Genomic DNA, 25396 nt, shown 5'->3' with positions numbered 1-25396 from the left:
CAACCTCGCGTCCGGCTTGTCGCCACATACGCTGTGTTTTGTTTTTTTTTTCCTAAAGAAATGGAACAGCTTTTTTTTGGTTTCCGGTTACATCATTGACATGTCAGGTGACGCCCAGGGAACCCCAGAAATAATTGGTGACCCGTAGGTTGGTAAACAGGTTAACCGGTCTAGGCACATTTTCAATGAGGTTAACCCTCTAAGGCCCAAATATAGAAATACTTGAAATAAAAAATTGAAAAAAATCAGATGGTGTTGTAGGAGTCCTAATAAGAGGAAAATCTAATGTTTAAAAAAAAAAAAAAGTTTTTGTAAGGTTTTATAGCCATAAATCATGCTCTAATTTACATATGGGGGATATTTTTCACAATAATAACATATGTACATGTTCTAGACATTCTAATGATCACCAAAAAAAATAATACAGGCATTTTACTTATGTTTTTGTGAGGAATAGCTTCCATGAAAAAGTGAGATGTTGTTCGTCAAAACTCTGGAATGTCAGCGGGTGTGGCGGGTGTGAATGTCAGCCCCTGTGGGGGGTATTTATATGCAAATATTGTGGCCAATGGCATTTTAATACTAAACAATAGAATCCAATGGTGATGTTTAGGTGGTAGGGGGAGCTAAAATAAAATGATTTAAACCTTTTTTTGGATAAAATACAAACGTTGTAATATTACAACAGTGGGCCTTAGAGGGTTAAGGTTAGGAATACGGTTAGGTTTAACCGTTTAGGCATAGTTTACAGAGGTTAGGTTTAGGAATACCAGGCAGAGACCGTTCTACCGTTCCGCCGGATAGACGCCCGAGGCGACTGTGTTTTCCGGTCCATTTGGGATCCTTGGTGGTCCCCCGGCCTTACATTGAGAACCGGTGCTCTAACCCCAATGTAGAAACCAGAACAATCTGCCATAGTCGGTGACCCACAGGCCCAAAAGCAAGGAATAGGGTTGAACCTGTGATGTCATGCCATACTTTTTATTTCAGTTTTATCTAGTAGTTTGGTCATTAAGGTCCACAGAATGAGAGGCCTGCTCTGCCGCAAACATAGCAAAAAAAAGTTATGGTCATTTGTATATTCACTGTCCCATCGACTCCACTATCCACAACTTTCCAACATCCCATCGTGCATTGCGCAGAAGGCGAGCGGCATGAGCGACGTGAGCTTGTTTGCTGTTAACCGGAAGTGTCCCGCAGATAATGCTGCAGTAAAGTCTTGCGGAAACAGATGGATACAGGAAAAGAATATAAAAAATTGTCTAAAATATATATATGCTTTAAGTAGCATGTGAGTGGTCAAACAAGGGATTCTTCATGATTGTGAATCCCTTGCAAGCATTGTTTTGCATGAAAAACATTCTTTGGGCTCAAAAGACAAGTGAAAAAAAGTGATGACTCATCACTTTTCACAGTTTCATTGGGCCATTTTTAGCCCAAGGAATGCTTTCTGTGCAAAACAAATGCTTGCAATGGATTCAAAATCATGAAAAAGCCCTAGTTTGACCCCTTGCATGCTTCTTAAAGCTGATTTTTTCTTTTCTTAATATTTTCTTTTCCTGTATAGTGGAGGCAATGGGACAGTGAATATACAAATGGCCATAACTTCTTTTCGCGTTGTTTCCGGCAGAGCAGACCTCTCATTCTGTGGACCTTAATGACCAAACTAATAGATAAAACAGAAATAAAAACGTATGGCATGACATCACAGGTCATCTCACATTTTGGGTGACTGGGTCTGCGGCTACCAGTACAAAAAAATACAACTGCCCTGAATATCAGTCTGGCCATGCCAGGCTAAATTCTATCGACAACACATTTAATGCCATTTATTATGAGGGGGAAAATGGCCAAAAACTAGGCTTTTCCACATGGTTATGACTTAAATGACTGGAGCAGAAATAACATCTAAAAAGACCCTGTGTCCATTATCACTGTCTCTCTAGTCTCTGTGGCCTGGTTTCACTCTCACTCTGCTGTTATACTGGCTTTAATATATCTCTCACACGGACGGATGACTTTCTTACTCTGGAGAAGGACTTCTTCTATTACTGCAGTGGTTATTAAACTTTCTAATTTAGAAGGATCCCAGTTTGGTATGCATTAACTCTCCCATAACTCCTGAGAGTGTCCAAATGGAACCAAATGGACCCATAACTATCAATAATTTAGCTCAGTGTTTTCTCCAAACTGGTGGTCTGGGCCCCCCTTGACGGGGCGCTAAAAGGACACAAGGGAAGGGGGGTCGTGAGGTCCGGTGTTCATTTCTTTTGTATAAAATGTCATTTCGTTTTAGTCATATTTCAGTCGCCTGAAAAGTTTTAGTTTGCAACTTGGTTGCGTGCTGAACATAGACGATCTACAAGCTCACAACGCGTCATGCCACGCCACGCCACATACAAGCTTGTAGATTTGCTTTTTTCAGAGCGCAACCAGACATAATATGACTTGTCTTTTCGTTCTACTTCTCCAACATTTTAGTCTAGTTGTTATTTGTTCATCAAACTGTCAATATTTTTAGTCTAGTTAGTTGTAGCTCATCATAGCTTAGTTTTAATTGATTTTTCATCAGTGAAAAAAGGTAGTTAACGAAAATGTTGTCATATTTTTAGTCTATGAAATGAACACAGGTGAGCCATGTCTGTTTGGAGGTAGTTAGTCCAACATTTTAGAGGCTCATGTCTGAAACACACATAATATGTGTTTGTTTGCCCGTGCTTGCATGATCTTTTGTTAGATGTATGTTTAGGAAACATATACAATAGGAAACAATGATATATCTATGGACCTGAACTCCACTTTAAATCTCCCAGCTAGAGTCACACCTGTGATCATATCTCTCTTAAAGCCATCAGGCCAGAGCCCTCGGAGCTCGGACACAGATAGAAATGCTTAATGAAATTTAGAAATGCCTCAAGTTACTAACATTTTATGGTAATACGCTGCTAGCATAAATGCTGCTCCGCTGCACCATGATAGACTGATATAGTGTTATTAAGAGCTCAGTGAGCTGTACCCTGCTCTCCAGCTTGGGGTGTCACAAGCTTTTAGGTTGGGTTAATAGAAGCTTTTATAGATTCTGTGTGGCAGGTCAAAACCTGGTTTAAAAACCTTAGGATGATTCTACAGATGCCTTCCAAATCAGTAGTTCTCAAATCTTTTCATGCCAGGCATGGACTCCCATGCTGTGCGCTGTGCGCTTGTATATATGCTATTTTTGAGAAGCACTGTTTTGTTGTTGCTATATGATCTAAAAACGACACGGATGCCTTTCCCGTTTTAATGGGTTATGGTAGCTGCAGTCCATACTCCGCCAGAACAGTTCGGTTCCCGAACCAAAAAAGGCAAATCTACCTCCACAGAACACTTCTGTATTCTGTATTTTGCCCTTTCTAGCGATTGCGGTTGTGTTAATGATTGGACACTAGAGAGAGATTTCAGAGGTGTTTACTGTATACCTTGTGTGTGTGTGTGTGTGTGTGTGCGTGTGTGCGTGTGCGTGTGCGTGTGTGCGTGTGTGCGTGTGTGTGTGTGTGCGTGCGTCCTTCCAGACGGCAGCAGGCAACATCATCAACATGCTGTGGCAGCTGATGGAGAACGGCCTGGAGGAACTGAAGCTGCTGCAGACGGTCCTGGTTTTACTGACTACCAACACTGTGGTCCACGACGAGGTCCTCTCTAAGGTACAATACCTAGACACACACACACACACACACACACACACACACACACACACACACACACACACACACACACACACTCTGGTCCTGGTTTTACTGACTACCAACACTGTGGTGCACGACAAGGTCCTCTCTAAGGTACAATACCACTACACACACACACACACACACACACACACACACACACACACACACACACACACACACACACACACACACACACTCTGGTCCTGGTTTTACTGACTACCAACACTGTGGTCCACGATGAGGTCCTCTCTGACTAAGGTACAATACCACTACACACACACACACACACACACACACACACACACACACACACACACACACACACACACACACACACACACACACATAAAATAAAAGAACAACAATGTGTTTCCGGTAGTTTGTTCCGGCCACTAGAAGAAACTCCACCATGATCTAACGTTATTTCCGTAACAATGGGAATCAATTGCTTTATTCTCGCTGTAGTCGCACTACGGGTTAGAATAAAAAATGACCACCATTATTATACCAAAAGACATAAAACGATGATAACAATTTAATCCAACTTTAAACATTTTTAGTAGGTGCACGGCCGCCTGTATTCCGCCTGATGACTACAACATGACGTTAAAGGACAACTCCGCCCTAAATCACTTCTAGGCTCATTTTCCTACTTATATTGATCCAAAAAGACTGTCCATGGGGTCTATTAGGCACAAATGCCCCTGTTGTCCAGTTTCCCCAGAAGAACCCAGCAGCTCTCATAGCATAGAGTGGAGCATATAAGCCTATCGCTTTTACACTATTTGTTGTGATCAAAAGTGTTTTTATTTTTCATGAATGTGGTACTAGTTGTCATTACAAACACATCCATGCCATCGTTGTCCCACACTAGCCATCACACTCTGCTAAACAGATGTTATTCTTATTCTTATGTGTTTTGCCAAGTCCCGGAAAAGATGCCCTGCGATTGGCCAGTACAGTCACTTTGATTGGCACTTGTGCCGAATGCTCACCCCAAAACATTATTTATGAGAGTGTGGTGGCTTGTGTGGGACAACCAAGGCATGGATGTGTCCGTAAGGACAACTAGTAACACATTGATGAAAACGAAAATCACGTTTGAACACAACAAATAGTGTAAAAGCGATAGGCTTATAGGCTCCACTCTATGCTATGACAGCTGCTGCATTGTGCTGGGGAAACTGGACAACAGGGGCATTTCTGCCTAATAGACCCCATGGACAGTCATTTGGGATAAATATAAGTAGAAGAATTAGCCTAGAAGTGATTTAGGGCGGAGTTGTACTTTAAATTATTTCCACTCCCGACTGGATCAGAAACCTCACAGGCATTGACACTAAGGCTTGCCCACCTGCCCCTGGCAGGTAAATACAACGTCAGGGCAGGTGGAGTTTGCTTTCAGGTTGCCCGACCGGGCGAGTGCTCATTTGAGAGGGGACTCAAACATCTATAAACACAACACGAGATATCTGTCTAAACAACGGGACGTGGCCAGAGTGCTCTGTCTTCTGGTCTGTGGAATGTAAAATAAGAGCACTGTTAACCTATAATGTGCTGTTTTTAATGTGGCTACTGTGTGAAACCACAGACATATTCAATCATAGCTATACAGTGTAGGTATTTGGATTTGGAGGTATTGAGGTGTGACATTTGTTATCGCACAAGCCCAGAAAGTAAAGAAATAAGTGTTAAATTGAGCTGTAATTCAAATCTTACCTATCATTTTATAGTGGACGATTTACTTTTCGGGGCAAGTGGGCATGACCTTTGGGCAAGTAGAACATGACCTGTACTTGCCCGATGGGCAAGTGCCTCTGAGACCTTAGTGTCACCCCTGCCTCACAATGCTACTGATCTCAGACTAGTTTGTTGTAGTCACGACATCTCTGAAGCACGGAACAAAACACCCACAACATTAGTTCTGATCCCGGGGCCTTTCCCAACGTCTGAATGATGTCATCATATTGACATCATGTTGTAGTTCTGGAGTCTGGACCAACCCCACAGTAGGGCATTCACCAAATATTAGAATATTCGAATATCCAAGTCACTATTCGACGTTGTTCACCAAAGCCGAATATACTCTTATTTTTTATTTTTTTTATCTCTTTAAAACATATATAGTTTATCATAAGAATGAGTTGTCAATGCCCCTGGTGGATGAATTTGTTAATGCTCTATACCAGGGGTTCTCAAACCTTTTTAGGCCGTGACCCCCAAAGTAATTTGAACTGGGGACCCCCACCCTGACAAGCACTTGGAATTGTAGGCATTACATTTAATGTGACTCGGTTCCGCAGATAAATATTGTGAAAATAGCAGATTTACATGCTCACAACGCAAGGCGTTGTGAGCATGTAAATCTGCTATTTTCCCAATGTTCGCCTCTTGCTTACTTAATATTTGACCGTTTGGCCAGTCCTGTCGAATATTCGAATACTTTGAGGTTGAATAATTTGAATACTATACATTCGAACATTATTCGTGAATGCCCTACCCCACAGACGCCTTTCTTCTTGTGGATTTAGCATTGGGCTTAACAACACGTCACGTCCATCCTCTCTGAGTTTCTCCTTACCACACTGATAACTGCTGACTCCAGCATTACGTCATTCCTGCTGTCCACTCTTTGCCCTCTGTGTTAATGGAGGGCGGTGGTTGTTAACTCTTACTTAATGGTTTCATTCATCTAATTAGGAACTCATTTGAACCACATTAACCCGTGTCCCTTTCTTTGGGCACGATTTTCATACTCTTCCAAAGACGGTAACATCATTTATATTGAAAATAGCCGATCCGAAAGCTCACAACGTATTGCGATGCGACGCGTTCTCAACTTGTAGATCGGCTATTTTCATTGTCACCATACAATGAAGTATATAGGGCTTACAGGGCCTCTATTAGCCTACAGTAGCTACTTGGTGGGAGGGAGAAAAAAAAGCCGGTATAGTCCATGTCACCAGGAAAGGAGAAACCGACCACTTCATTACAGTACTCTATATAGCATACCTCGGTCATGAACTATTTCCATATACAGTATACAACCTTTTCCTCAAGTCTAGGGGAACCTTTCCGTGGAGTATAGGAGTTACAGTATGTCTAATTAGAGTGCTGGCTAGCACAGCCACAGTCAGGTTGTTTCTACTATTTATTAGATATTATATACAGTACAGTTGGACGGGTCCAGCATACTGTACTTTCCCCCAGAAAAGCACACTTTAAAGAATGTTACGCTTCTTTGGGAATTGCGGCGCCCTTTTAAAACGTTTCTTTTTTAAATGTATTTAAACACTTTAAAAGTCATTGGACAGGAAAAGAACTCCATGTCAGGAGGTCACAGCGAGCCAAGTCTGTTTAATCAGGAACGGAAACGGTCTTGAAAGAAGTTAGAGTTATGGAAAATCCTGACAATTCTCCCAGTGATTTTTGTTTCATGGGGAAGTGATGTTTTGTTCCTGGGTCATTTTGTCTCCTAGCAGCCGAGGAGCGATCAACGGATAGACGACGGTGATATTAATACGCTGATTAAATAAAGATACTAAGATGGAGATCTTGGCAGAACTTTTAGACTAAATAAAAAAAAAAATGTCTGGGCAGTGTAACGGAGGTGATCCGAACCTCCCTACCTGGCTTCGAACCTGGGTCTCCCGCGTGAAAGTCCAATATCTTAACCATTACTCCAAAGGGATATCCCTATGGAACGAGGGAGATACTAGACTTTTGAGGCTTCAGGCTGGGGCTGTGACTTTCTCCACAACAGCAGCAAATGTGTAATAAGTTGTTACACATTTGCTGCCCAGACATCTTTTTTTTTAATATATAGAGAGAGAAAGAGAGAAGATAGAGAGGGACATGTTATTACTAATAACATGTCTCTCTCTTCTCGTCCAGGCCATCTTGCTGTGTTTCAGTAACTGTACATGTTAATAACATGTCTCTCTCTTCTCGTCCAGGCCATCGTCCTGTGTTTCAGTAACTGTACATGTTAATAACATGTCTCTCTCTTCTCGTCCAGGCCATCGTGCTGTGTTTCAGTAACTTTACATGTTAATAACATGTTTCTCTCTCTTCTCGTCCAGGCCCTCGTGCTGTGTTTCAGTAACTGTACATGTTAATAACATGTCTCTCTCTCTTCTCGTCCAGGCCATGGTGCTGTGTTTCAGTAACTGTACATGTTAATAACATGTTTCTCTCTCTTCTCGTCCAGGCCATCGTGCTGTGTTTCAGTAACTTTACATGTTAATAACATGTCTCTCTCTCTTCTCGTCCAGGCCATCGTGCTGTGTTTCAGTAACTGTACATGTTAATAACATGTCTCTCTCTCTTCTCGTCCAGGCCATGGTGCTGTGTTTCAGTAACTGTACATGTTAATAACATGTTTCTCTCTCTTCTCGTCCAGGCCATCGTGCTGTGTTTCAGTAACTGTACATGTTAATAACATGTCTCTCTCTTCTCGTCCAGGCCATCGTGCTGTGTTTCAGTAACTGTACATGTTAATAACATGTTTCTCTCTCTTCTCGTCCAGGCCATCGTGCTGTGTTTCAGTAACTGTACATGTTAATAACATGTCTCTCTCTCTTCTCGTCCAGGCCCTCGTGCTGTGTTTCAGTAACTGTACATGTTAATAACATGTTTCTCTCTCTTCTCGTCCAGGCCATGGTGCTGTGTTTCAGTAACTGTACATGTTAATAACATGTTTCTCTCTCTTCTCGTCCAGGCCATCGTGCTGTGTTTCAGTAACTGTACATGTTAATAACATGTCTCTCTCTTCTCGTCCAGGCCATCGTGCTGTGTTTCAGTAACTGTACATGTTAATAACATGTTTCTCTCTCTTCTCGTCCAGGCCATCGTGCTGTGTTTCAGTAACTGTACATGTTAATAACATGTCTCTCTCTCTTCTCGTCCAGGCCCTCGTGCTGTGTTTCAGTAACTGTACATGTTAATAACATGTTTCTCTCTCTTCTCGTCCAGGCCATGGTGCTGTGTTTCAGTAACTGTACATCTATACTATAATTTTGCGAATGTCTGAGTGAGTGTCTGTCTGTCTGTCTGTCACAGCGTTTCTCCTCAGTGGCTGGAGCAATTGATCTGAAATCGCATCACCATTAGCATATGAACACACCTGACATAACTGTGAAGCCCGTTTGTCACTTTCACAAATCATATGCTGTATATTAGCATTTTTATGGTGTAACTACTATCTATTCTGCATCTAGCATGAGGCATATCTATTCTGCATCTAGCATGGGGCAACATGTTTAACCAGCTCTGTGTGTGTGTGTGTGTGTGTGTGTGTGTGTGTGTGTGTGTGTGTGTGTGTGTGTGTGTGTGTGTGTGGGCGGGGGGGGGGTTGTTGGCTGGCCCTCTTTCAGATGTTGTCATGTAGATCGGTACACAGTATCTCTGTAGCCTTAAACGAAACGGGTATTTCTTACATTGATGCTCCTACATATTATCATGCAAGCACCAGAAAGTTACTTTCCATCCCTCATATACTGTGTGCACAGTGCACACCCCATAACCCACACACTGCACATCATTTCGGAGCTCATATCTTTGAACGGGTAAGGACTAGTGTTAATAACATGTTTCTCTCTCTTCTCGTCCAGGCCCTCGTGCTGTGTTTCAGTAACTGTACATGTTAATAACATGTCTCTCTCTTCTCGTCCAGGCCATCGTGCTGTGTTTCAGTAACTGTACATGTTAATAACATGTCTCTCTCTCTTCTCGTCCAGGCCATGGTGCTGTGTTTCAGTAACTGTACATGTTAATAACATGTCTCTCTCTCTCCTCGTCCAGGCCATCGTGCTGTGTTTCAGTAACTGTACATGTTAATAACATGTTTCTCTCTCTTCTCGTCCAGGCCATCGTGCTGTGTTTCAGTAACTGTACATGTTAATAACATGTCTCTCTCTCTTCTCGTCCAGGCCATCGTGCTGTGTTTCAGTAACTGTACATGTTAATAACATGTTTCTCTCTCTTCTCGTCCAGGCCATCGTGCTGTGTTTCAGTAACTGTACATGTTAATAACATGTTTCTCTCTCTTCTCGTCCAGGCCATCGTGCTGTGTTTCAGTAACTGTACATGTTAATAACATGTTTCTCTCTCTTCTCGTCCAGGCCATCGTGCTGTGTTTCAGTAACTGTACATGTTAATAACATGTTTCTCTCTCTTCTCGTCCAGGCCATGGTGCTGTGTTTCAGTAACTGTACATGTTAATAACATGTTTCTCTCTCTTCTCGTCCAGGCCATCGTGCTGTGTTTCAGTAACTGTACATGTTAATAACATGTCTCTCTCTTCTCGTCCAGGCCATCGTGCTGTGTTTCAGTAACTGTACATGTTAATAACATGTTTCTCTCTCTTCTCGTCCAGGCCATGGTGCTGTGTTTCAGTAACTGTTCATGTTAATAACATGTCTCTCTCTCTCTCGTCCAGGCCCTCGTGCTGTGTTTCAGTAACTGTACATGTTAATAACATGTCTCTCTCTTCTCGTCCAGGCCATGGTGCTGTGTTTCAGTAACTGTACATGTTAATAACATGTTTCTCTCTCTTCTCGTCCAGGCCATCGTGCTGTGTTTCAGTAACTGTACATGTTAATAACATGTCTCTCTCTCTTCTCGTCCAGGCCATCGTGCTGTGTTTCAGTAACTTTACATGTTAATAACATGTCTCTCTCTTCTCGTCCAGGCCATGGTGCTGTGTTTCAGTAACTGTACATGTTAATAACATGTCTCTCTCTCTTCTCGTCCAGGCCATCGTGCTGTGTTTCAGTAACTGTACATGTTAATAACATGTTTCTCTCTTCTCGTCCAGGCCATGGTGCTGTGTTTCAGTAACTGTTCATGTTAATAACATGTCTCTCTCTTCTCGTCCAGGCCATCGTGCTGTGTTTCAGTAACTTTACATGTTAATAACATGTCTCTCTCTTCTCGTCCAGGCCATCGTCCTGTGTTTCAGTAACTTTACATGTTAATAACATGTCTCTCTCTTCTCGTCCAGGCCATCGTGCTGTGTTTCAGTAACTTTACATGTTAATAACATGTCTCTCTCTTCTCGTCCAGGCCATGGTGCTGTGTTTCAGTAACTGTACATGTTAATAACATGTCTCTCTCTCTTCTCGTCCAGGCCATCGTGCTGTGTTTCAGTAACTGTACATGTTAATAACATGTTTCTCTCTCTTCTCGTCCAGGCCATGGTGCTGTGTTTCAGTAACTGTACATGTTAATAACATGTCTCTCTCTTCTCGTCCAGGCCATGGTGCTGTGTTTCAGTAACTGTTCATGTTAATAACATGTCTCTCTCTTCGTCCAGGCCATCGTGCTGTGTTTCAGTAACTGTACATGTTAATAACATGTCTCTCTCTTCGTCCAGGCCATCGTCCTGTGTTTCAGTAACTTTACATGTTAATAACATGTCTCTCTCTCCTCGTCCAGGCCATGGTGCTGTGTTTCAGTAACTGTTCATGTTAATAACATGTCTCTCTCTCCTGGTCCAGGCCATCGTGCTGTGTTTCCGCCTCCACTTCACCAAGGACAACATCACCAACAACACGGCGGCGGCCACCGTCAGACAGGTGGTCACCGTGGTGTTCGAGAGGATGGTGGCCGAGGACGAGCGTTTCAAAGGTCAGACATACTTTATCATCAGAGAACGTGGCATTTAGTTTATTGTGTTGTTTTATTGCAAGTACGCTGTGACAATAAAACCTTAACGGGTCATTTCCATGTGTCTAGTTCGAGGGAGATAAAGGGATGAGGGATGGCCCGCCAGGCTAGTGTTTAGTGATGATGTGGGAGTGTCAGCGATATTCCACTGAATTCATTTTCTGACCTTTTTGTGGCCTTCAAATCCAGTCTTAGTGCACTGATCAGGGCAATGTTCACAGAGTACCTTTTCCTCACTGATCTATTTTCAAGGCGTTGCCGCGCGGTGAAAAATGTCTGCAGCCGGTGTGTGTTCCTCTTTAGTCTCTAACAGTGCTGTAGTGCTTTTCTTTTTCTTTTTTTTGGGCGTGACTATTATCATGCCAGACCCCTGAACAGTGAGAGTGACAAGTCTTTTTTGCGGTGCGCCTTGCTTTGCTAAAACACCCAGGCCAACGATCCCAACTCGTCCCAGACTCTTCTCCCTCCTGGCCTCCCAAACTGTGGAATGAACTCCCAAATAAGAACTGCAGACTCACTCCCTAGCTTCCGCCGTAGCCTAAGACTCACCTCTTCAGACTCATACCGCAGCACTTCCCTACCCTCCTTGTTTTTAGATGACTATTTCTATGCAATTGATATATTACCGTGTGCTGTCCTTGCCTATTGTAAGTCACTCTGGATGTAGAGCGTCTGCTAAATACCTACACTGTAAATTGTAAGTCTGTCTGTACCGTCCATCCACCCTATGGGCAATGCTTTATTTTTAAAGATATTTTTGGGGCCTTTTGGCCTTTATTTTATAGGTTACAGTAAAGACAGACATAGGGAACAGGGAGAGAGAGGGAGATGGGGAGAGACAGTCCGTCAGACACACAGCAAAGATCGTTGGGTGACAGGAGTCTGTCAGGCTACACTTCAGTTCAGCCTATACAGCAGGTGCCTGGACCGTGCACCAGGCCCCCTCTAGGCAAGTGTAATATACTGTAATATACTGTATATAATATACTGTAGGATGACAGCCATTAGCAACAGCTATATGGCTGCATCTTGGTATTGGAAGATACCCTCCGGTGAAGTGTCCCTGAGCAGGACAATGAACCCTAACTACTCCCTGGGTGCTGTGTTAACGACACCCACTGCTGCTGTTCTGTTCTGTTCTGGGTGCTGTGTTAACGACACCCACTGCTGCTGTTCTGTTGAATGCAGTCCATATGTGATGCATGTACACATTGTACAGTGACCAGGAAAGGCCCCAGAGGAGTTGTGGGGACTAAATTAGTTTAATTAATTATTCATTACTAGCCCTTACCTGTTCAAAGATATGAGCTCCAAAATGATGTGCAGTGTGTGGGTTATGGGATGTGCACTGTGCACACAGTATATGAGGGATGGAAAGTAACTTTAACTGGTGCTTGCATGATGTACTGTAGGAACATCAATGTAAGAAACCCGTTTTGTTTAATGGCTACAGAGATACTGTCCCCCCCCCAGCCCGCCCGCCCACCCGCCTGCACACACACCCGCCTGCCTGCACACACACACACACACACACACACACACACACACACACACACACACACACACACACACACACACACACACACACACACACACACACACACACACACACACACACAGAGCTGGTTAAACATTTTGCCTCATGCTAGATGCAGAATAGATGTGCCTCAAGCTAGATGCAGAATAGATAGTAGATACACCATAAAAATGCTAATATACAGCATATGATTTGTGAAAGTGACAAACGGGCTTCACAGTTATGTCAGGTGTGTTCATATGCTAATGGTGATGCGATTTCAGATCAATTGCTCCAGCCACTGAGGAGAAACGCTGTGACAGACAGACAGACAGACACTCACTCAGACAGACAGACAGACATTCGGAAAATTATATGTTTGATATCGTTGCTGTCGGGCAGAAACCTCTTATCTCCATATTCTAACTGTTTTTCTTTTTGTAAATTAACGCCTACTAGCGTCGCACAGAGGTATCAAAAGTAGATCCTTGTAGAGCTTGTAGATCTGATGCTTTGGTTTTATGAATTTGAATCCTGAAAAGTAACAGTCTTGAACATACAGTGGGAGGTTTTCACGGGACAGAGACGGTATTTAACTGTGTGACTCATTTGGAGAACCACGCTGACTGGACAGGGTGGAGAACCACACTGACTGGACAGGGTGGAGAACCACACTGACTGGACAGGGTGGAGAACCACGCTGACTGGACAGGGTGGAGAACCACACTGACTGGACAGGGTGGAGAACCACACTGACTGGACAGGGTGGAGAACCACGCTGACTGGACAGGGTGGAGAACCACACTGACTGGACAGGGTGGAGAACCACACTGACTGGACAGGGTGGAGAACCACGCTGACTGGACAGGGTGGAGAACCACGCTGACTGGACAGGGTGGAGAACCACACTGACTGGACAGGGTGGAGAACCACGCTGACTGGACAGGGTGGAGAACCACACTGACTGGACAGGGTGGAGAACCACACTGACTGGACAGGGTGGAGAACCACACTGACTGGACAGGGTGGAGAACCACACTGACTGGACAGGGTGGAGAACCACACTGACTGGACAGGGTGGAGAACCACACTGACTGGACAGGGTGGAGAACCACGCTGACTGGACAGGGTGGAGAACCACACTGACTGGACAGGGTGGAGAACCACACTGACTGGACAGGGTGGAGAACCACGCTGACTGGACAGGGTGGAGAACCACACTGACTGGACAGGGTGGAGAACCACACTGACTGGACAGGGTGGAGAACCACACTGACTGGACAGGGTGGAGAACCACACTGACTGGACAGGGTGGAGAACCACACTGACTGGACAGGGTGGAGAACCACGCTGACTGGACAGGGTGGAGAACCACGCTGACTGGACAGGGTGGAGAACCACACTGACTGGACAGGGTGGAGAACCACGCTGACTGGACAGGGTGGAGAACCACGCTGACTGGACAGGGTGGAGAACCACGCTGACTGGACAGGGTGGAGAACCACGCTGACTGGACAGGGCGCACCAATATAAAATGTAATAAAAGTTGTTCCGTTGTCGCTTCATCTGGGAAAAGCTTTTCAGTCCACGGCGCTCAGGGCCAGCTGCATGTACTGACCATGCACCGCTGCAACTGTGTGATGATGAATGATTCACCTTGGCTGGCCTCACTAGGGCATTCACCAAATATTTGAATATTTTTATTTTTGTTTATAAAACTTGGCTAGTAGGAAGTCATAAGAATGAGTTGTCAATGCCCCTGGTGGATGAATTTGTTAATGCTCTATACCAGGGGTTCTCAAACATATTTGAACTGGGGACCCACACACTGACAAGCACATGGAATTGTAGGTATTACATTTAATGTGACTCGGTTCCGCAGATAAATATTTGTGAACATAGCAGATCTACATGCTCACAGCGAGGGCGTTGTGAGCATGTTGATCTGCTATTTTCACATTGTTAACCTCTTTCTTACTTAATATTTGACAGTTTGGCCAGTCCTGTCGAGTATATTCGAATACTTTGAGGTTGAATAATTCGAATACTAAAAATCACTATTCATGAATGCCCTACTCAACACTAGTGCATATAGTTAAATGAACACAGTTTGTTGTGTCAGTGTAAGATTCACACAGCAACGCTTGCTTTTGGGCTGCATAGTTTAGTGTGTTGTGGTGACAAACCAGCATCAAACTATCAACACTATAGGACTCCTGGGAAAGCAGTAAGTACCCAGGCCAACAGGACTGCTTATATGTTACATGACACAGCAGAGCAGTGGATTACTAAACTCTTTCTGCTCCAGATCCAAAAGAGACATTTTGGTGTCTCCTCAGGAACCCAAAGTTGCAAAATGACTGAAATTAGTTTTAAAAATATTACATTTGAGTACTACTATAAAGGGGAACCGGTCACGTCGCCAAAAATCCAACTCGCCAAATTGTCCACACTCATTGGGCAGGCTTGTCAATGCTCCTGGATTCGCCAGGATGATTGGCAATTACATCTACTATGTTAAATATTTTCTGGGGGAGGACCCCCAGATGATAAGTAATTATTAAGGATGTCTTACTTTGCTTCAGTCATCAAATCTGTACACCTACATCTGGCATTTTAAGGCTGAAATTGTACCCATGCTAGTAAAGCAAGCCTGATAAAAGTATCAAACATGCACACAATTCAACAGAACACAGGACAATATATATCTGTTAAGAAGTTTTGGGGGGAGGACCACCAGACCCCTGTTGGGGAGTTCCGTGCACCCCCTAAAAATAAATCTCCTGGATTCTCCTGGACTGACAGTCCAATGTTGACAGGCCTGCTCATTGGCGAGGTGTCCTAGGCGAGTTGGATTGTTGGCGAAGTGACCTGTATTCCTATAAAGGGTATGAGGGTGTCGCCATCGTACCCGGAAGTTATGCGCGAACGCCTCGTACCGAGTGGCACATTTCTGGGCAGCACACACTGTAGCGACGGACGACAGCTTCCATTCATTCTGAACACCTGTCAAAAAAACAAACATCTAAAATGGGAAGGAGCTGCAAACATCCACTCAGCTGCATGTGACCATGTCTCTTTTTTTTTTGTTATCAATTATTTTTATTTTCCATAATCAAAAGAAAAATGCAATTAACAGACAAACAACACAAACAATAGCAAAACAAGAAAAGGAAAAGAAAACCCACCCACCCCCTTTCCCCGGACCAACACGGAATGTACAATAGTGCATGCCTGTGCTAGGCTGTTACCACTATATAGTGATTTCTCGAATCATAGCCTTAAGCTATCTGCAATGTCCGACCACATATTAATGTTTTCTTCTTTTGCTCCGTGTAACCTTGCTATCGACTGCTCTAAATATACTATATCTAGAAAGGTTAAGGCCCACTGGCGAAACGTTAACGTATGAGGAGGTTTCCACCGCGTAGCTACCATCTTCTTCGCCGCCGTTAATCCAGCAAAGAAGATGCGCTTGCGTATATTGTTTAGTTGCAACTGTGAGACGTCATTTAATAAAAATAAAGAAGGAGAAGATATGATATTGATACTAAAAATAGTTGAAAGTTTTGAGGCAACCATATTCCAGAATGACGACACATTTGGGCATTCCCAAACCATGTGAAGGAAGGTACCAATACTATTTGAGGCGCAGAGAGTGCAGTTGGGATTATTCAAAATCCTCATAGCACATAGTCTGCGGGGAGTTAAATAAGTCCGATGAACAAAATTTAAATGAATTTGTTGATGGTCTGGATTTCTAGAAGATAGCCTAATGTTAGACCATACTGTGTCCCAACAAAAGTCAGGGTCCAAATTTGGTACATCATTCCTCCAAACAGTATCAACAGATAGGGGCCCATAACTACAGTCTAATAAAAAACCATAGAGGGTGGAAACCAAACCTCTTGTTCTGTTACCATCACAGATAAACTCATGGAAGGGGTGCAATCTAAGGGGAGCTTGCCATGGGACCCCATAGGTCCTCATGGACGTTCTCAGTTGGAAGTAGAAAAAAAGGGTATTTCCAGGCAGATTGAAGATGTCACACAAATCTCGAAAAGGTCGTAAACCATTTCTATGTGACCATGTCTCTGAAAGTCCTGCCAGGCACTTGATTGATTGATTGATTGAAGACTTTATTAGAAGTTTGCATAGGAAAAGGTACAGTTTCATGACGGTACAGTTCACTGGTACAAGGTCTACTAAAAGGAGATCCATGAAAAGACTAAGCTTATTTCCACAGGAAACCATTTACGTATCTCATATAACATTGAATGACAGACGAATAGAACACAGTACTATGCAGTAGATATGTAAATAAAAATAAAATGAATGACTTAAAGTACAATGTGCTGCTGTCAAAAGTGTCCCCGTTGTCTTTGCGGCTCTCCAAGGCTTCAGTGGTGTCTCATTCTGTATTTACCCAGCGACAAGATCAAGTACAGTATGTAAATGTCACCAAAATTGATATCTGGCCATTTGTTAATGTCCACGGAACCACTGGTTCTTCGATAAGTCGTAAGGATCACTGTCGAGTCCAACTGACTTTAATTTAAGCGAACACTCGTTTGTTTCATTTCTTCTTCTACTACACCGCTCCATGCTGCTCAGTGTTTTTCCTCTCTGTCTAGCAGAGGGGAGCGTGTCCCGGTGGAAATGTGCATACACTCTAGTCCAGTGGTTCTCAATCTGTTGGGGCTGCAGTACCCCCTTACCAGTGTTGTACCCGAACGCGTTCATGAACACGTTCATATTTTGGGCGAACGTGAACTGAACGTTCTTTGTTTTCGCTTGATGAACGATATTGTCAAACGCGGTCATTCTGACGCCCGTGAACGGCGTTCGTCGGCGTTCGTTGGCCGTTCATGCGGCGGTCCGCGCCTCCGCGGTCGTCTGTCCTCTCGTCTCTCTTTTCATTCACATGCTCCAATAGCACGCACTGCACGCAGCTCCTCGTGAACGTTGATATGTGGTGCTGTCTGCAGCTGCACTGTGAATCTCCTCCTCGTTACGTCTCGCAAGTAAAGCCTGACTATACTTTGTCATGTGTGTTGCACGGCGAAAATAGCTGATCTGCAAGGTCACAACGCGTCGCATCCACGAGACAACGTGAGCTTGTAGATCAGCTATTTTTGAAAAAGTCATGAAAATGTGTGCAAATCTTTGAATATATGTATTTTCAAAGCGAACGTTTGTAACTCAAATTTTGCTTCTGGGTGGTCCCTGGAACTAGATATTTTGAGATGCGGGTCCGTGGCCAAATAAATATAATTTTGGGGGTCCTTCACAGGAAAAGGTTTGAGCACCACTGACATAGTAGTCTCTCTAGAACAGACTAACTGAGCTCCAGTTAAAGGGCTTATGCCAGTTTAAGGGTTACTGTCACCTTAAGAAATTATATTAAAACAAGTTAATATTTTTATGATGTCATTGTGGGAATAATTTACTGTACATACTGTACTGGTCAGCTGTTGCTCGGGTTGAGGGGCAGACTCTCCCCCTCACCCCTAGCAGTCACTAAAAACAAGGAAGTAACTCTACACAAAAATGTATTTTATATCTAAATCTGTGTATATACAAATTATATTTCCACACAAATGTGGTTGTTACATCAACATTGTTCATGTGAATATGTTTGTTTATGCTTATGTGTTGAGAAAAAAAAGCGCTAAATCAGCCAGTTGTTATTGTTATTGACCAGCGCTCTCTGCAGGGGAGAAGAGGTAGAGAGACTGTGTGTGTGTGTGTGTGTGTGTGTGTGTGTGTGTGTGTCTCCACACCCAAGCCCCCGCCCACACAGAGAGATCACGTTACAGAGAGCGAGAGAGACAGTCAGTCACAGACATTGGGAGGAGAGAGAGTGAAAACTAGCGTCAATAATAAGTCGCTGATTTAGCGTTTTTTTTCTCAACACATAGGCATAAACAAACATATTCACATGAACAATGTTGATGTAACAACCACATTTGTGTGGAAATATAATTTATATATACACAGATTTAGATATAAAATACATTTTAGTGGGGATGGTGGAAAGACTGGTGATGCGAGGTTAGTCAGACACACGTCACGTGCAGTTTCGAAGTGTATTCAGAGAGACCACGTGACCCACAGTCACCCACCGTTTACTACTATGACTTAAGGTGACAGTAACCCTTAAGCTGGCATAAGCCCTTTAAGTGAAAAGGAGCTTTTCTTTGACGATGGCTGGACAGATTGCTGACATAGAAACATAGGTTTTTTCCAAAAATCTTAGAAGGATTCAAAAGACACTTATAGAATCGGGTCAAAATTCTAATTTTCACGATTTTTCAAAAATAGCAGATCTACAAGCTTGCAGCGCGGCACTCGGTGCCGCGCTGTGATCTTGTATATCTGCTATTTTTTTTATATTTAAAGCATAAAAAAATGCTTATTGCGTCATAATGTGTTCAGGCCTAAATGGGTTTAAACCTATTTGCTCTCTCTCTCTCTCTCTCTCTCTCTCTCTCTCTCTCTCTCTCTCTCTCTCCCCCCCCCCCCCCCCCCCCCCCACCCCCCCCCCCCTCCCTCCCAGGTATAGGAGAGCAGCCCCCTCCCGTCCAGGGCAACACCAACAGGAGGTCAGTCAGCACACTGAGACCCAGCGCCAAGGACGCCTACATGCTCTTCCAGGTATGGCCATCGGGGAAGACAGCTCTCCATGCCACTCTGATGTGCTCTCTGTCTCTCTTATCTTCTGTTATGTCACAATGATGAACCAAGGACTTGGTTTTAGTTTTGACTAAGTGGATATTATGAGAGGCAGGGAACCATACAGGCAAGATTATAGAGAATATATCGTTGTTTTTGGGCAGAAACCTCTAATCTCCATATATTAGCCCTATTCACGACCCGCCCACTCAGCATCCCCCGGGTGCTGAATCACGTTTTGAAGGGGAAAATCCTACTATAAGCCTATAGAGTTAACACAGAAATCGCAAATTTAATGCAATTTCCGAATAGTAAAGTATAAAATACGGCTAGCATGATCAAGAACACATGATAGTAAAAGGCACAAAGCATTATAATTTACTTTACCGTTCGAAATAACGATTTGTTGGCTTTAAGTCCAGCTATTTCTGTTATAGTTTCCCCTTCTAAATTGATGTCAGCACCCGGGGGATGCTGAGACATTTGCTGGGTGGGCGGGCCGTGAATAGGGCTAATTCTAACTCTGTGTTTACTTGATCATACTACAGCGTCACACAAAAGCATCAAAAGTAGCTGATCTACAAGCTTCCTAATATTCCTAAATGAAGAGTCTTTGCCTATACTGGCGGCTATGGTTCAGGAGGTACAGCAAGTCTTCCAGTGATGTGTGGGTCGGTGGTTCGAATCCCGGCTCCTCCAGTCCACATGTTGCAGTGTCCTTGGGCAAGGCACCAATGAGTTGGTCATTGTTAGCCTGCCACCGCTGGTGTGTGAATGTGGGAAGTGAGGATTGATTGATTGAAGAATTTATTAGAAGTTTGCAATAGAACAAAAGTACAGTTTCATGACAGTACAAATCACTGGTACAAGGTCAACTAAAAGGAGATCCTAGAAAGCCGAGGCTTATTTCCACAGGAACCACACTTTAAGTATCTCATATGACATTGAAAGACAGACGGATAGAACATAGTACTTTATCTAGGATAATATCAGTTTCAAAAGCATAACATCAAATACAAAGGCAGAAAAAAAGTAAAAGGGGGGGGGGGGGGCATGGGGTCTATTTACAAGTCACGGGTAGCAGCTGTCTGAAAGTGACTTTTCATACCAATTTTGAAGGAGGCTAGGGATTTGCTCTCCTTTAAGGCTTGTGGAAGGGCGTTCCACATGTTGATGGTATAGCAGGAGAACGAGTTAGCGCCTTGTTTAGTGTTAAATCTACGTTGATGATGATTAGTGGAGCTGCCTCTGGTGTTGTGATCGTGAACATCCTTGACCTTTAAGAAGTAGTTTGCCAGGTACATGGGTATCTTGGAGGTGTAGTGAATCTTGTACACCAGGCCCATTGCAAGATGCTGTGTGTACGCTGGCGTCAACTGTTCACTGCTTCACCTCCAAATGTATGAATGAAGCGACCGTTGTAAAGCGATTTGAGTTTGCAAATTGCTTATAAAAGTGCTATAAAAATGCCATCTATTATACTGTGAACTGACTTTTTCCTGTGTGCGTGTGTTCGTGCAGGACCTGTGTCAGCTGGTGAACGCAGACGCCCCCTACTGGCTGGTAGGGATGACGGAGATGACCAGGACGTTTGGACTGGAGCTGCTGGAGTCTGTGCTCAACGACTTCCCCAAGTCTTCCTACAGGTCAGTTAGGGAAAGGTACTCACGTACTTAAGTAAATGTATCAATACTGCAATATAGAAATACTCTGTTAAAAGTCGCCTGGGATTCCAAATTTCCGCCCTGAGATTGGGAGGCCAGGGTTCAATTCCCCGGCCCGGGTCTTAACTAGGGTTGCAACGGTACTCGGTGTTACCGGAGTTACCGGTGAGCGTGCACAACACTGAGTACTTTACTTGGGGTACACACCTCCATTCCGAAACCCCACCATTCCGAAGATTGACTTCCATTATTCGGAATGGTGGGGTTTCCCATTGTTCTATAAGACCCCACCATTCCGAAAATCAGAAACACCACCATTCCGAATATGCAGTTTCATTTTCACCCACCTCCATCCACCCCCACCAACCTCCACCCACTTTGGTCGGATAGTTGTTGTTGTTGTTGTAGCTTGAGGTAGCATTGGCTGCTACTGAGTGCTCACAAGACGACAAGACACACAATAGTGGTTGAAACGGTGTTACCGATAACCGCGGTGTTGACACGGACGATATTTTTGGTGTTAAAAATCTCATAGCGTTGCAACCCTAGTCTTAACCAAAGACTATAAACCAGTAAGACTCCCTAATCGGGAGATAAGCGACGTCAGGTCTCATACACAAACTTCAGAAGGCAATCGTAGCCAATCAGGAGGGAATATGGGAAATGGGACAGATCCATGTTGGTGACATGACTTTAGAGATACTGTGTACCGCTTTGCGTGATTTTAGGGCAAAATCTGTAGGAGCATTGTCCAAAAATGTTTCAGCCTGATGGTGGTGCTAGAGGAGGGCCATGTGAGAAATGAGGGGCGGAGGGTGTGGTTTGGCATCCAAGGAGTGTGTGTGTGTGCAAAGTTTTGCATGGATAGGGGCATAGGACCCAGTGCCTCACTGCTTGGCAGGACTGAGGGTAAGTCCCTGCGACTGTCTCTGTTTCTCTCTCTCTCACTGTCTGTCTGTCTCACTGCCTGTCTCACTGCCTGTCTCTCTCTCTCACACTGTCTCACTGTCTCTCTCTCTCTCTCTCTCCCTCTCTCTCTCTCTCTCTCTCTCTCTCTCTCTCTCTCTCTCTCTCTCTCCCTCTCTCTCTCTCTCTCTCTCTCTCTCTCTCTCTCTCTCTCTCTCTCCCTCTCTCTCTCTCTCTCTCTCTCTCTCTCTCCCTCTCTCTCTCTCTCTCCCTCCTCTCTCTCTCTCTCTCTCTCTCTCTCTCTCTCTCTCTCTCTCTCTCTCTCTCTCTGTGTCTCACTGTCTCTCTCTCTCTTTGTGTCTCACTGTCTTTCTCCCCCACAGCACCAGGAGTTCAGCTTCCTCCTGAAGGAGCGTGTTTGTCCCCTGGTCATCAAGCTGTTCTCCCCCAACATAAAGTTCTCCCTCTCTCTCTCTCTGTGTCTCACTGTCTCTCTCCCTCCCTCTCAGCACCAGGAGTTCAGCTTCCTCCTGAAGGAGCGTGTTTGTCCCCTGGTCATCAAGCTGTTCTCCCCCAACATAAAGTTCTCTCTCTCTCTCTCTGTGTCTCTCTGTCTCTCTGTGTCTGTCTCTCCCTCCCTCTCAGCACCAGGAGTTCAGCTTCCTCCTGAAGGAGCGTGTTTGTCCCCTGGTCATCAAGCTGTTCTCCCCCAACATAAAGTTCTCCCTCTCTCTCTCTCTGTGTCTCACTGTCTCTCTCCCTCTCAGCACCAGGAGTTCAGCTTCCTCCTGAAGGAGCGTGTTTGTCCCCTGGTCATCAAGCTGTTCTCCCCCAACATAAAGTTCTCCCTCTCTCTCTCTCTGTGTCTCACTGTCTCTCTCCCTCTCAGCACCAGGAGTTCAGCTTCCTCCTGAAGGAGCGTGTTTGTCCCCTGGTCATCAAGCTGTTCTCCCCCAACATAAAGTTCCGTCAGGGCGTTGGCAGCGCGGCCTCCCCGGCCCCCGTGGAGAAGCCCTACTTCCCCATCTGCATGAGGCTGCTGAGGGTGGTCTCTGTGCTCATCAAGCACTTCTACAGCCTCCTGGTAAAACATCACTGCAGCAGTTCATTTGGTTTGGGTCATATATCTGTCGTCTGAAAAGTTTTAGTTTTTTAGTCGTTTTTAACCCATTTAGGCGTAGAATTATTGAATGCTTTAACCAGTGAAAAATAGCAGCTATCTGCTATTTTTAAAAAATCATGAAAATTAGAATTTTCCCCCGATTCTATAAGTGTCTTTTGAATCCTTCTAAGATTTTTTGAAAAACCCCATCTATGTCAGCAATCTGGCCAGCCATCGTCAAAGAAAATGTCCTTTTCACTTTAACTGGAGCTCAGTTGGTCTGTTCTTGAGAGACTACTATGTCAGTGGTTCTCAAACCTTTTCATGTGAAGGACCCACAAAATGATATGTATTTGGCCACAGACCCCCCCATTTCAAAATATTTAGTACCAGGGACCACCCAGAAGCAAAATTTGAGTTACAAACGTTCGCTTTGAAAATCCATATATTCAAAAGATTTAATTTTAGTCGCCTCAATGTTGTAAGATTTTAGTTGATTAAATCTAAAGTTGATTTTGTCAACAAACAAAAAAAAAGTCCCTTGATGGTGTAGTAAAGGTCTTTGCACACAGGCATGTCTATCCGCACAGCATTGCACACCAAATCCAATGCGTTTTATTCATCCAGCAAACGAAAAAATGCTACTGTCCTTTGTGCAAAGGGCTTTATTTTTTATTTTTTTTAACAATGTTTATTCTTTTTTTTTTTTCTTTTTTTTTTACAGACATACAAAACAACATAATACAAGACAATAATAGATCACATAGAGACAAAACAAGCAAAAAAAAATACAACAACTTACAAAAAGAACAACCAAAAAACCTGACACTAACACGACACATAAGAGTATTAGATAATTCAAAGAGCACATATACTATTTACACTATTTACACCCAGAGTCCCACGCCACAAGGCCGGACAAACGACCGCAGAGGGAATGCAGCTACCCCACACCTGGTTCCTCCATTAAATACGAGAGATCATTGCCCTTGACATATGTACTGGATAAAATTCCCCCATATTTTCTCAAATAGCTCTTGTTTGTTCTTGAGAGTGTATGTGATCCTTTCTAATGGAAGGCACAAAGACAATTCCTTAAACCACTGAGCGATGCTAGGTTTCCCTGTCTTTTTCATGATAGGGCGATAACCCTTTTGGCTTGCAGGAACCCAAGATCCAGAAATGTAATCTCGTTGCTTTTTATCCTATGGCCAATCAGGTAAAGGCCTAGTAAGAAGAGTTTTGGATCTAGCTCAATGTTAATAAGTAGTATCCGTTGTAGCTCCTTTCTAACCTCCTCCCAAAACTCCTTTATTCTTGGACATGCCCACAAACAATGGAACAGAGTGCCTTTATCATCGTTACATCTGATACAAGTGTCCGGGATATTAGAATTACATTTGTTCATTTTTTTCTGGTGTGATGTACACCCTCATCGACCAATTATATTGCAGCAGTTTTAAACGAGTATTACTAGTCTGTGCCTGAGCCTCCTCACAGGCTGTGTTAAACTCATCCATTGTTAGTTCCCCTTGTAAATCAGAGTTCCAGGCATTAAATCTAGATTCAGATGTTTCGGGCGAGAAGTCTACCAGGAGGGTATAAAACCCAGATATGATGCCCCTTTCAAAGGGATTCCTGATGAGAGCTCTTTCTATTATCGACAGAGGAGGAATCGTCAGAGACTGTGCTTGTTTAACCTTTATAAAGTCCCTGAGTTGGAAAAATGTAAACAGGTGTGTTCTAGGAATATTAAATTTAGCCATAAGTTCTTCAAATGAGTCTTATTTTTGCCAAAAACATCTTTTAGTTGTTTGATTCCTTTTCCAGCCCAAAGCTTAAAACCTCCATCCGCCTGCGAAGCCTGATTTGATACTTGGTTGCATGCTAATAATACCCAATCTGCAAGCTTGTAGATCTGCTATTTTCAGCAACACTAGAGCGAAACCAAACATAAAATGACTTGTCTTTTAGTTCTGCTGAATCTTTTCTCCACTTGTCCTTCCCTAACATTTAAGTCTAGTTTTTATTTGTTGACGAAATTGTCAATAGTCTGAGTTTTAGTCATCTTAGCTAAGTTATTCTTAAATTTTCAACAGTGAAAAAAAGTAGTCAACCGACATTTTTCATCACAGCCAACGACCCTGAATTTGAATCT

General features: G+C 43.7%; 1 protein-coding gene across 1 annotated transcript in view; it reads left to right on the top strand.

Annotated features, from left to right (window-relative positions):
• mon2 (MON2 homolog, regulator of endosome-to-Golgi trafficking) overlaps positions 1 to 25396 on the top strand; it is a 140187-nt gene that overhangs the window by 28349 nt on the left and 86442 nt on the right. The window contains 6 exon segments of the mRNA XM_080737452.1: positions 3552 to 3683; positions 11207 to 11336; positions 19451 to 19548; positions 21088 to 21196; positions 21199 to 21212; positions 23026 to 23220. Coding sequence (XP_080593578.1) covers positions 3552 to 3683; positions 11207 to 11336; positions 19451 to 19548; positions 21088 to 21196; positions 21199 to 21212; positions 23026 to 23220 — 678 coding nt within the window.

Source organism: Nannobrachium achirus, assembly GCF_963921795.1.
Source record: "Nannobrachium achirus genome assembly, chromosome: 11".
Taxonomy (NCBI): Eukaryota; Metazoa; Chordata; class Actinopteri; order Myctophiformes; family Myctophidae; genus Nannobrachium; species Nannobrachium achirus.
The sequence above is the reverse complement of the archived record's forward strand: the minus strand, read 5'-3'. Positions and strand labels throughout refer to the sequence as shown.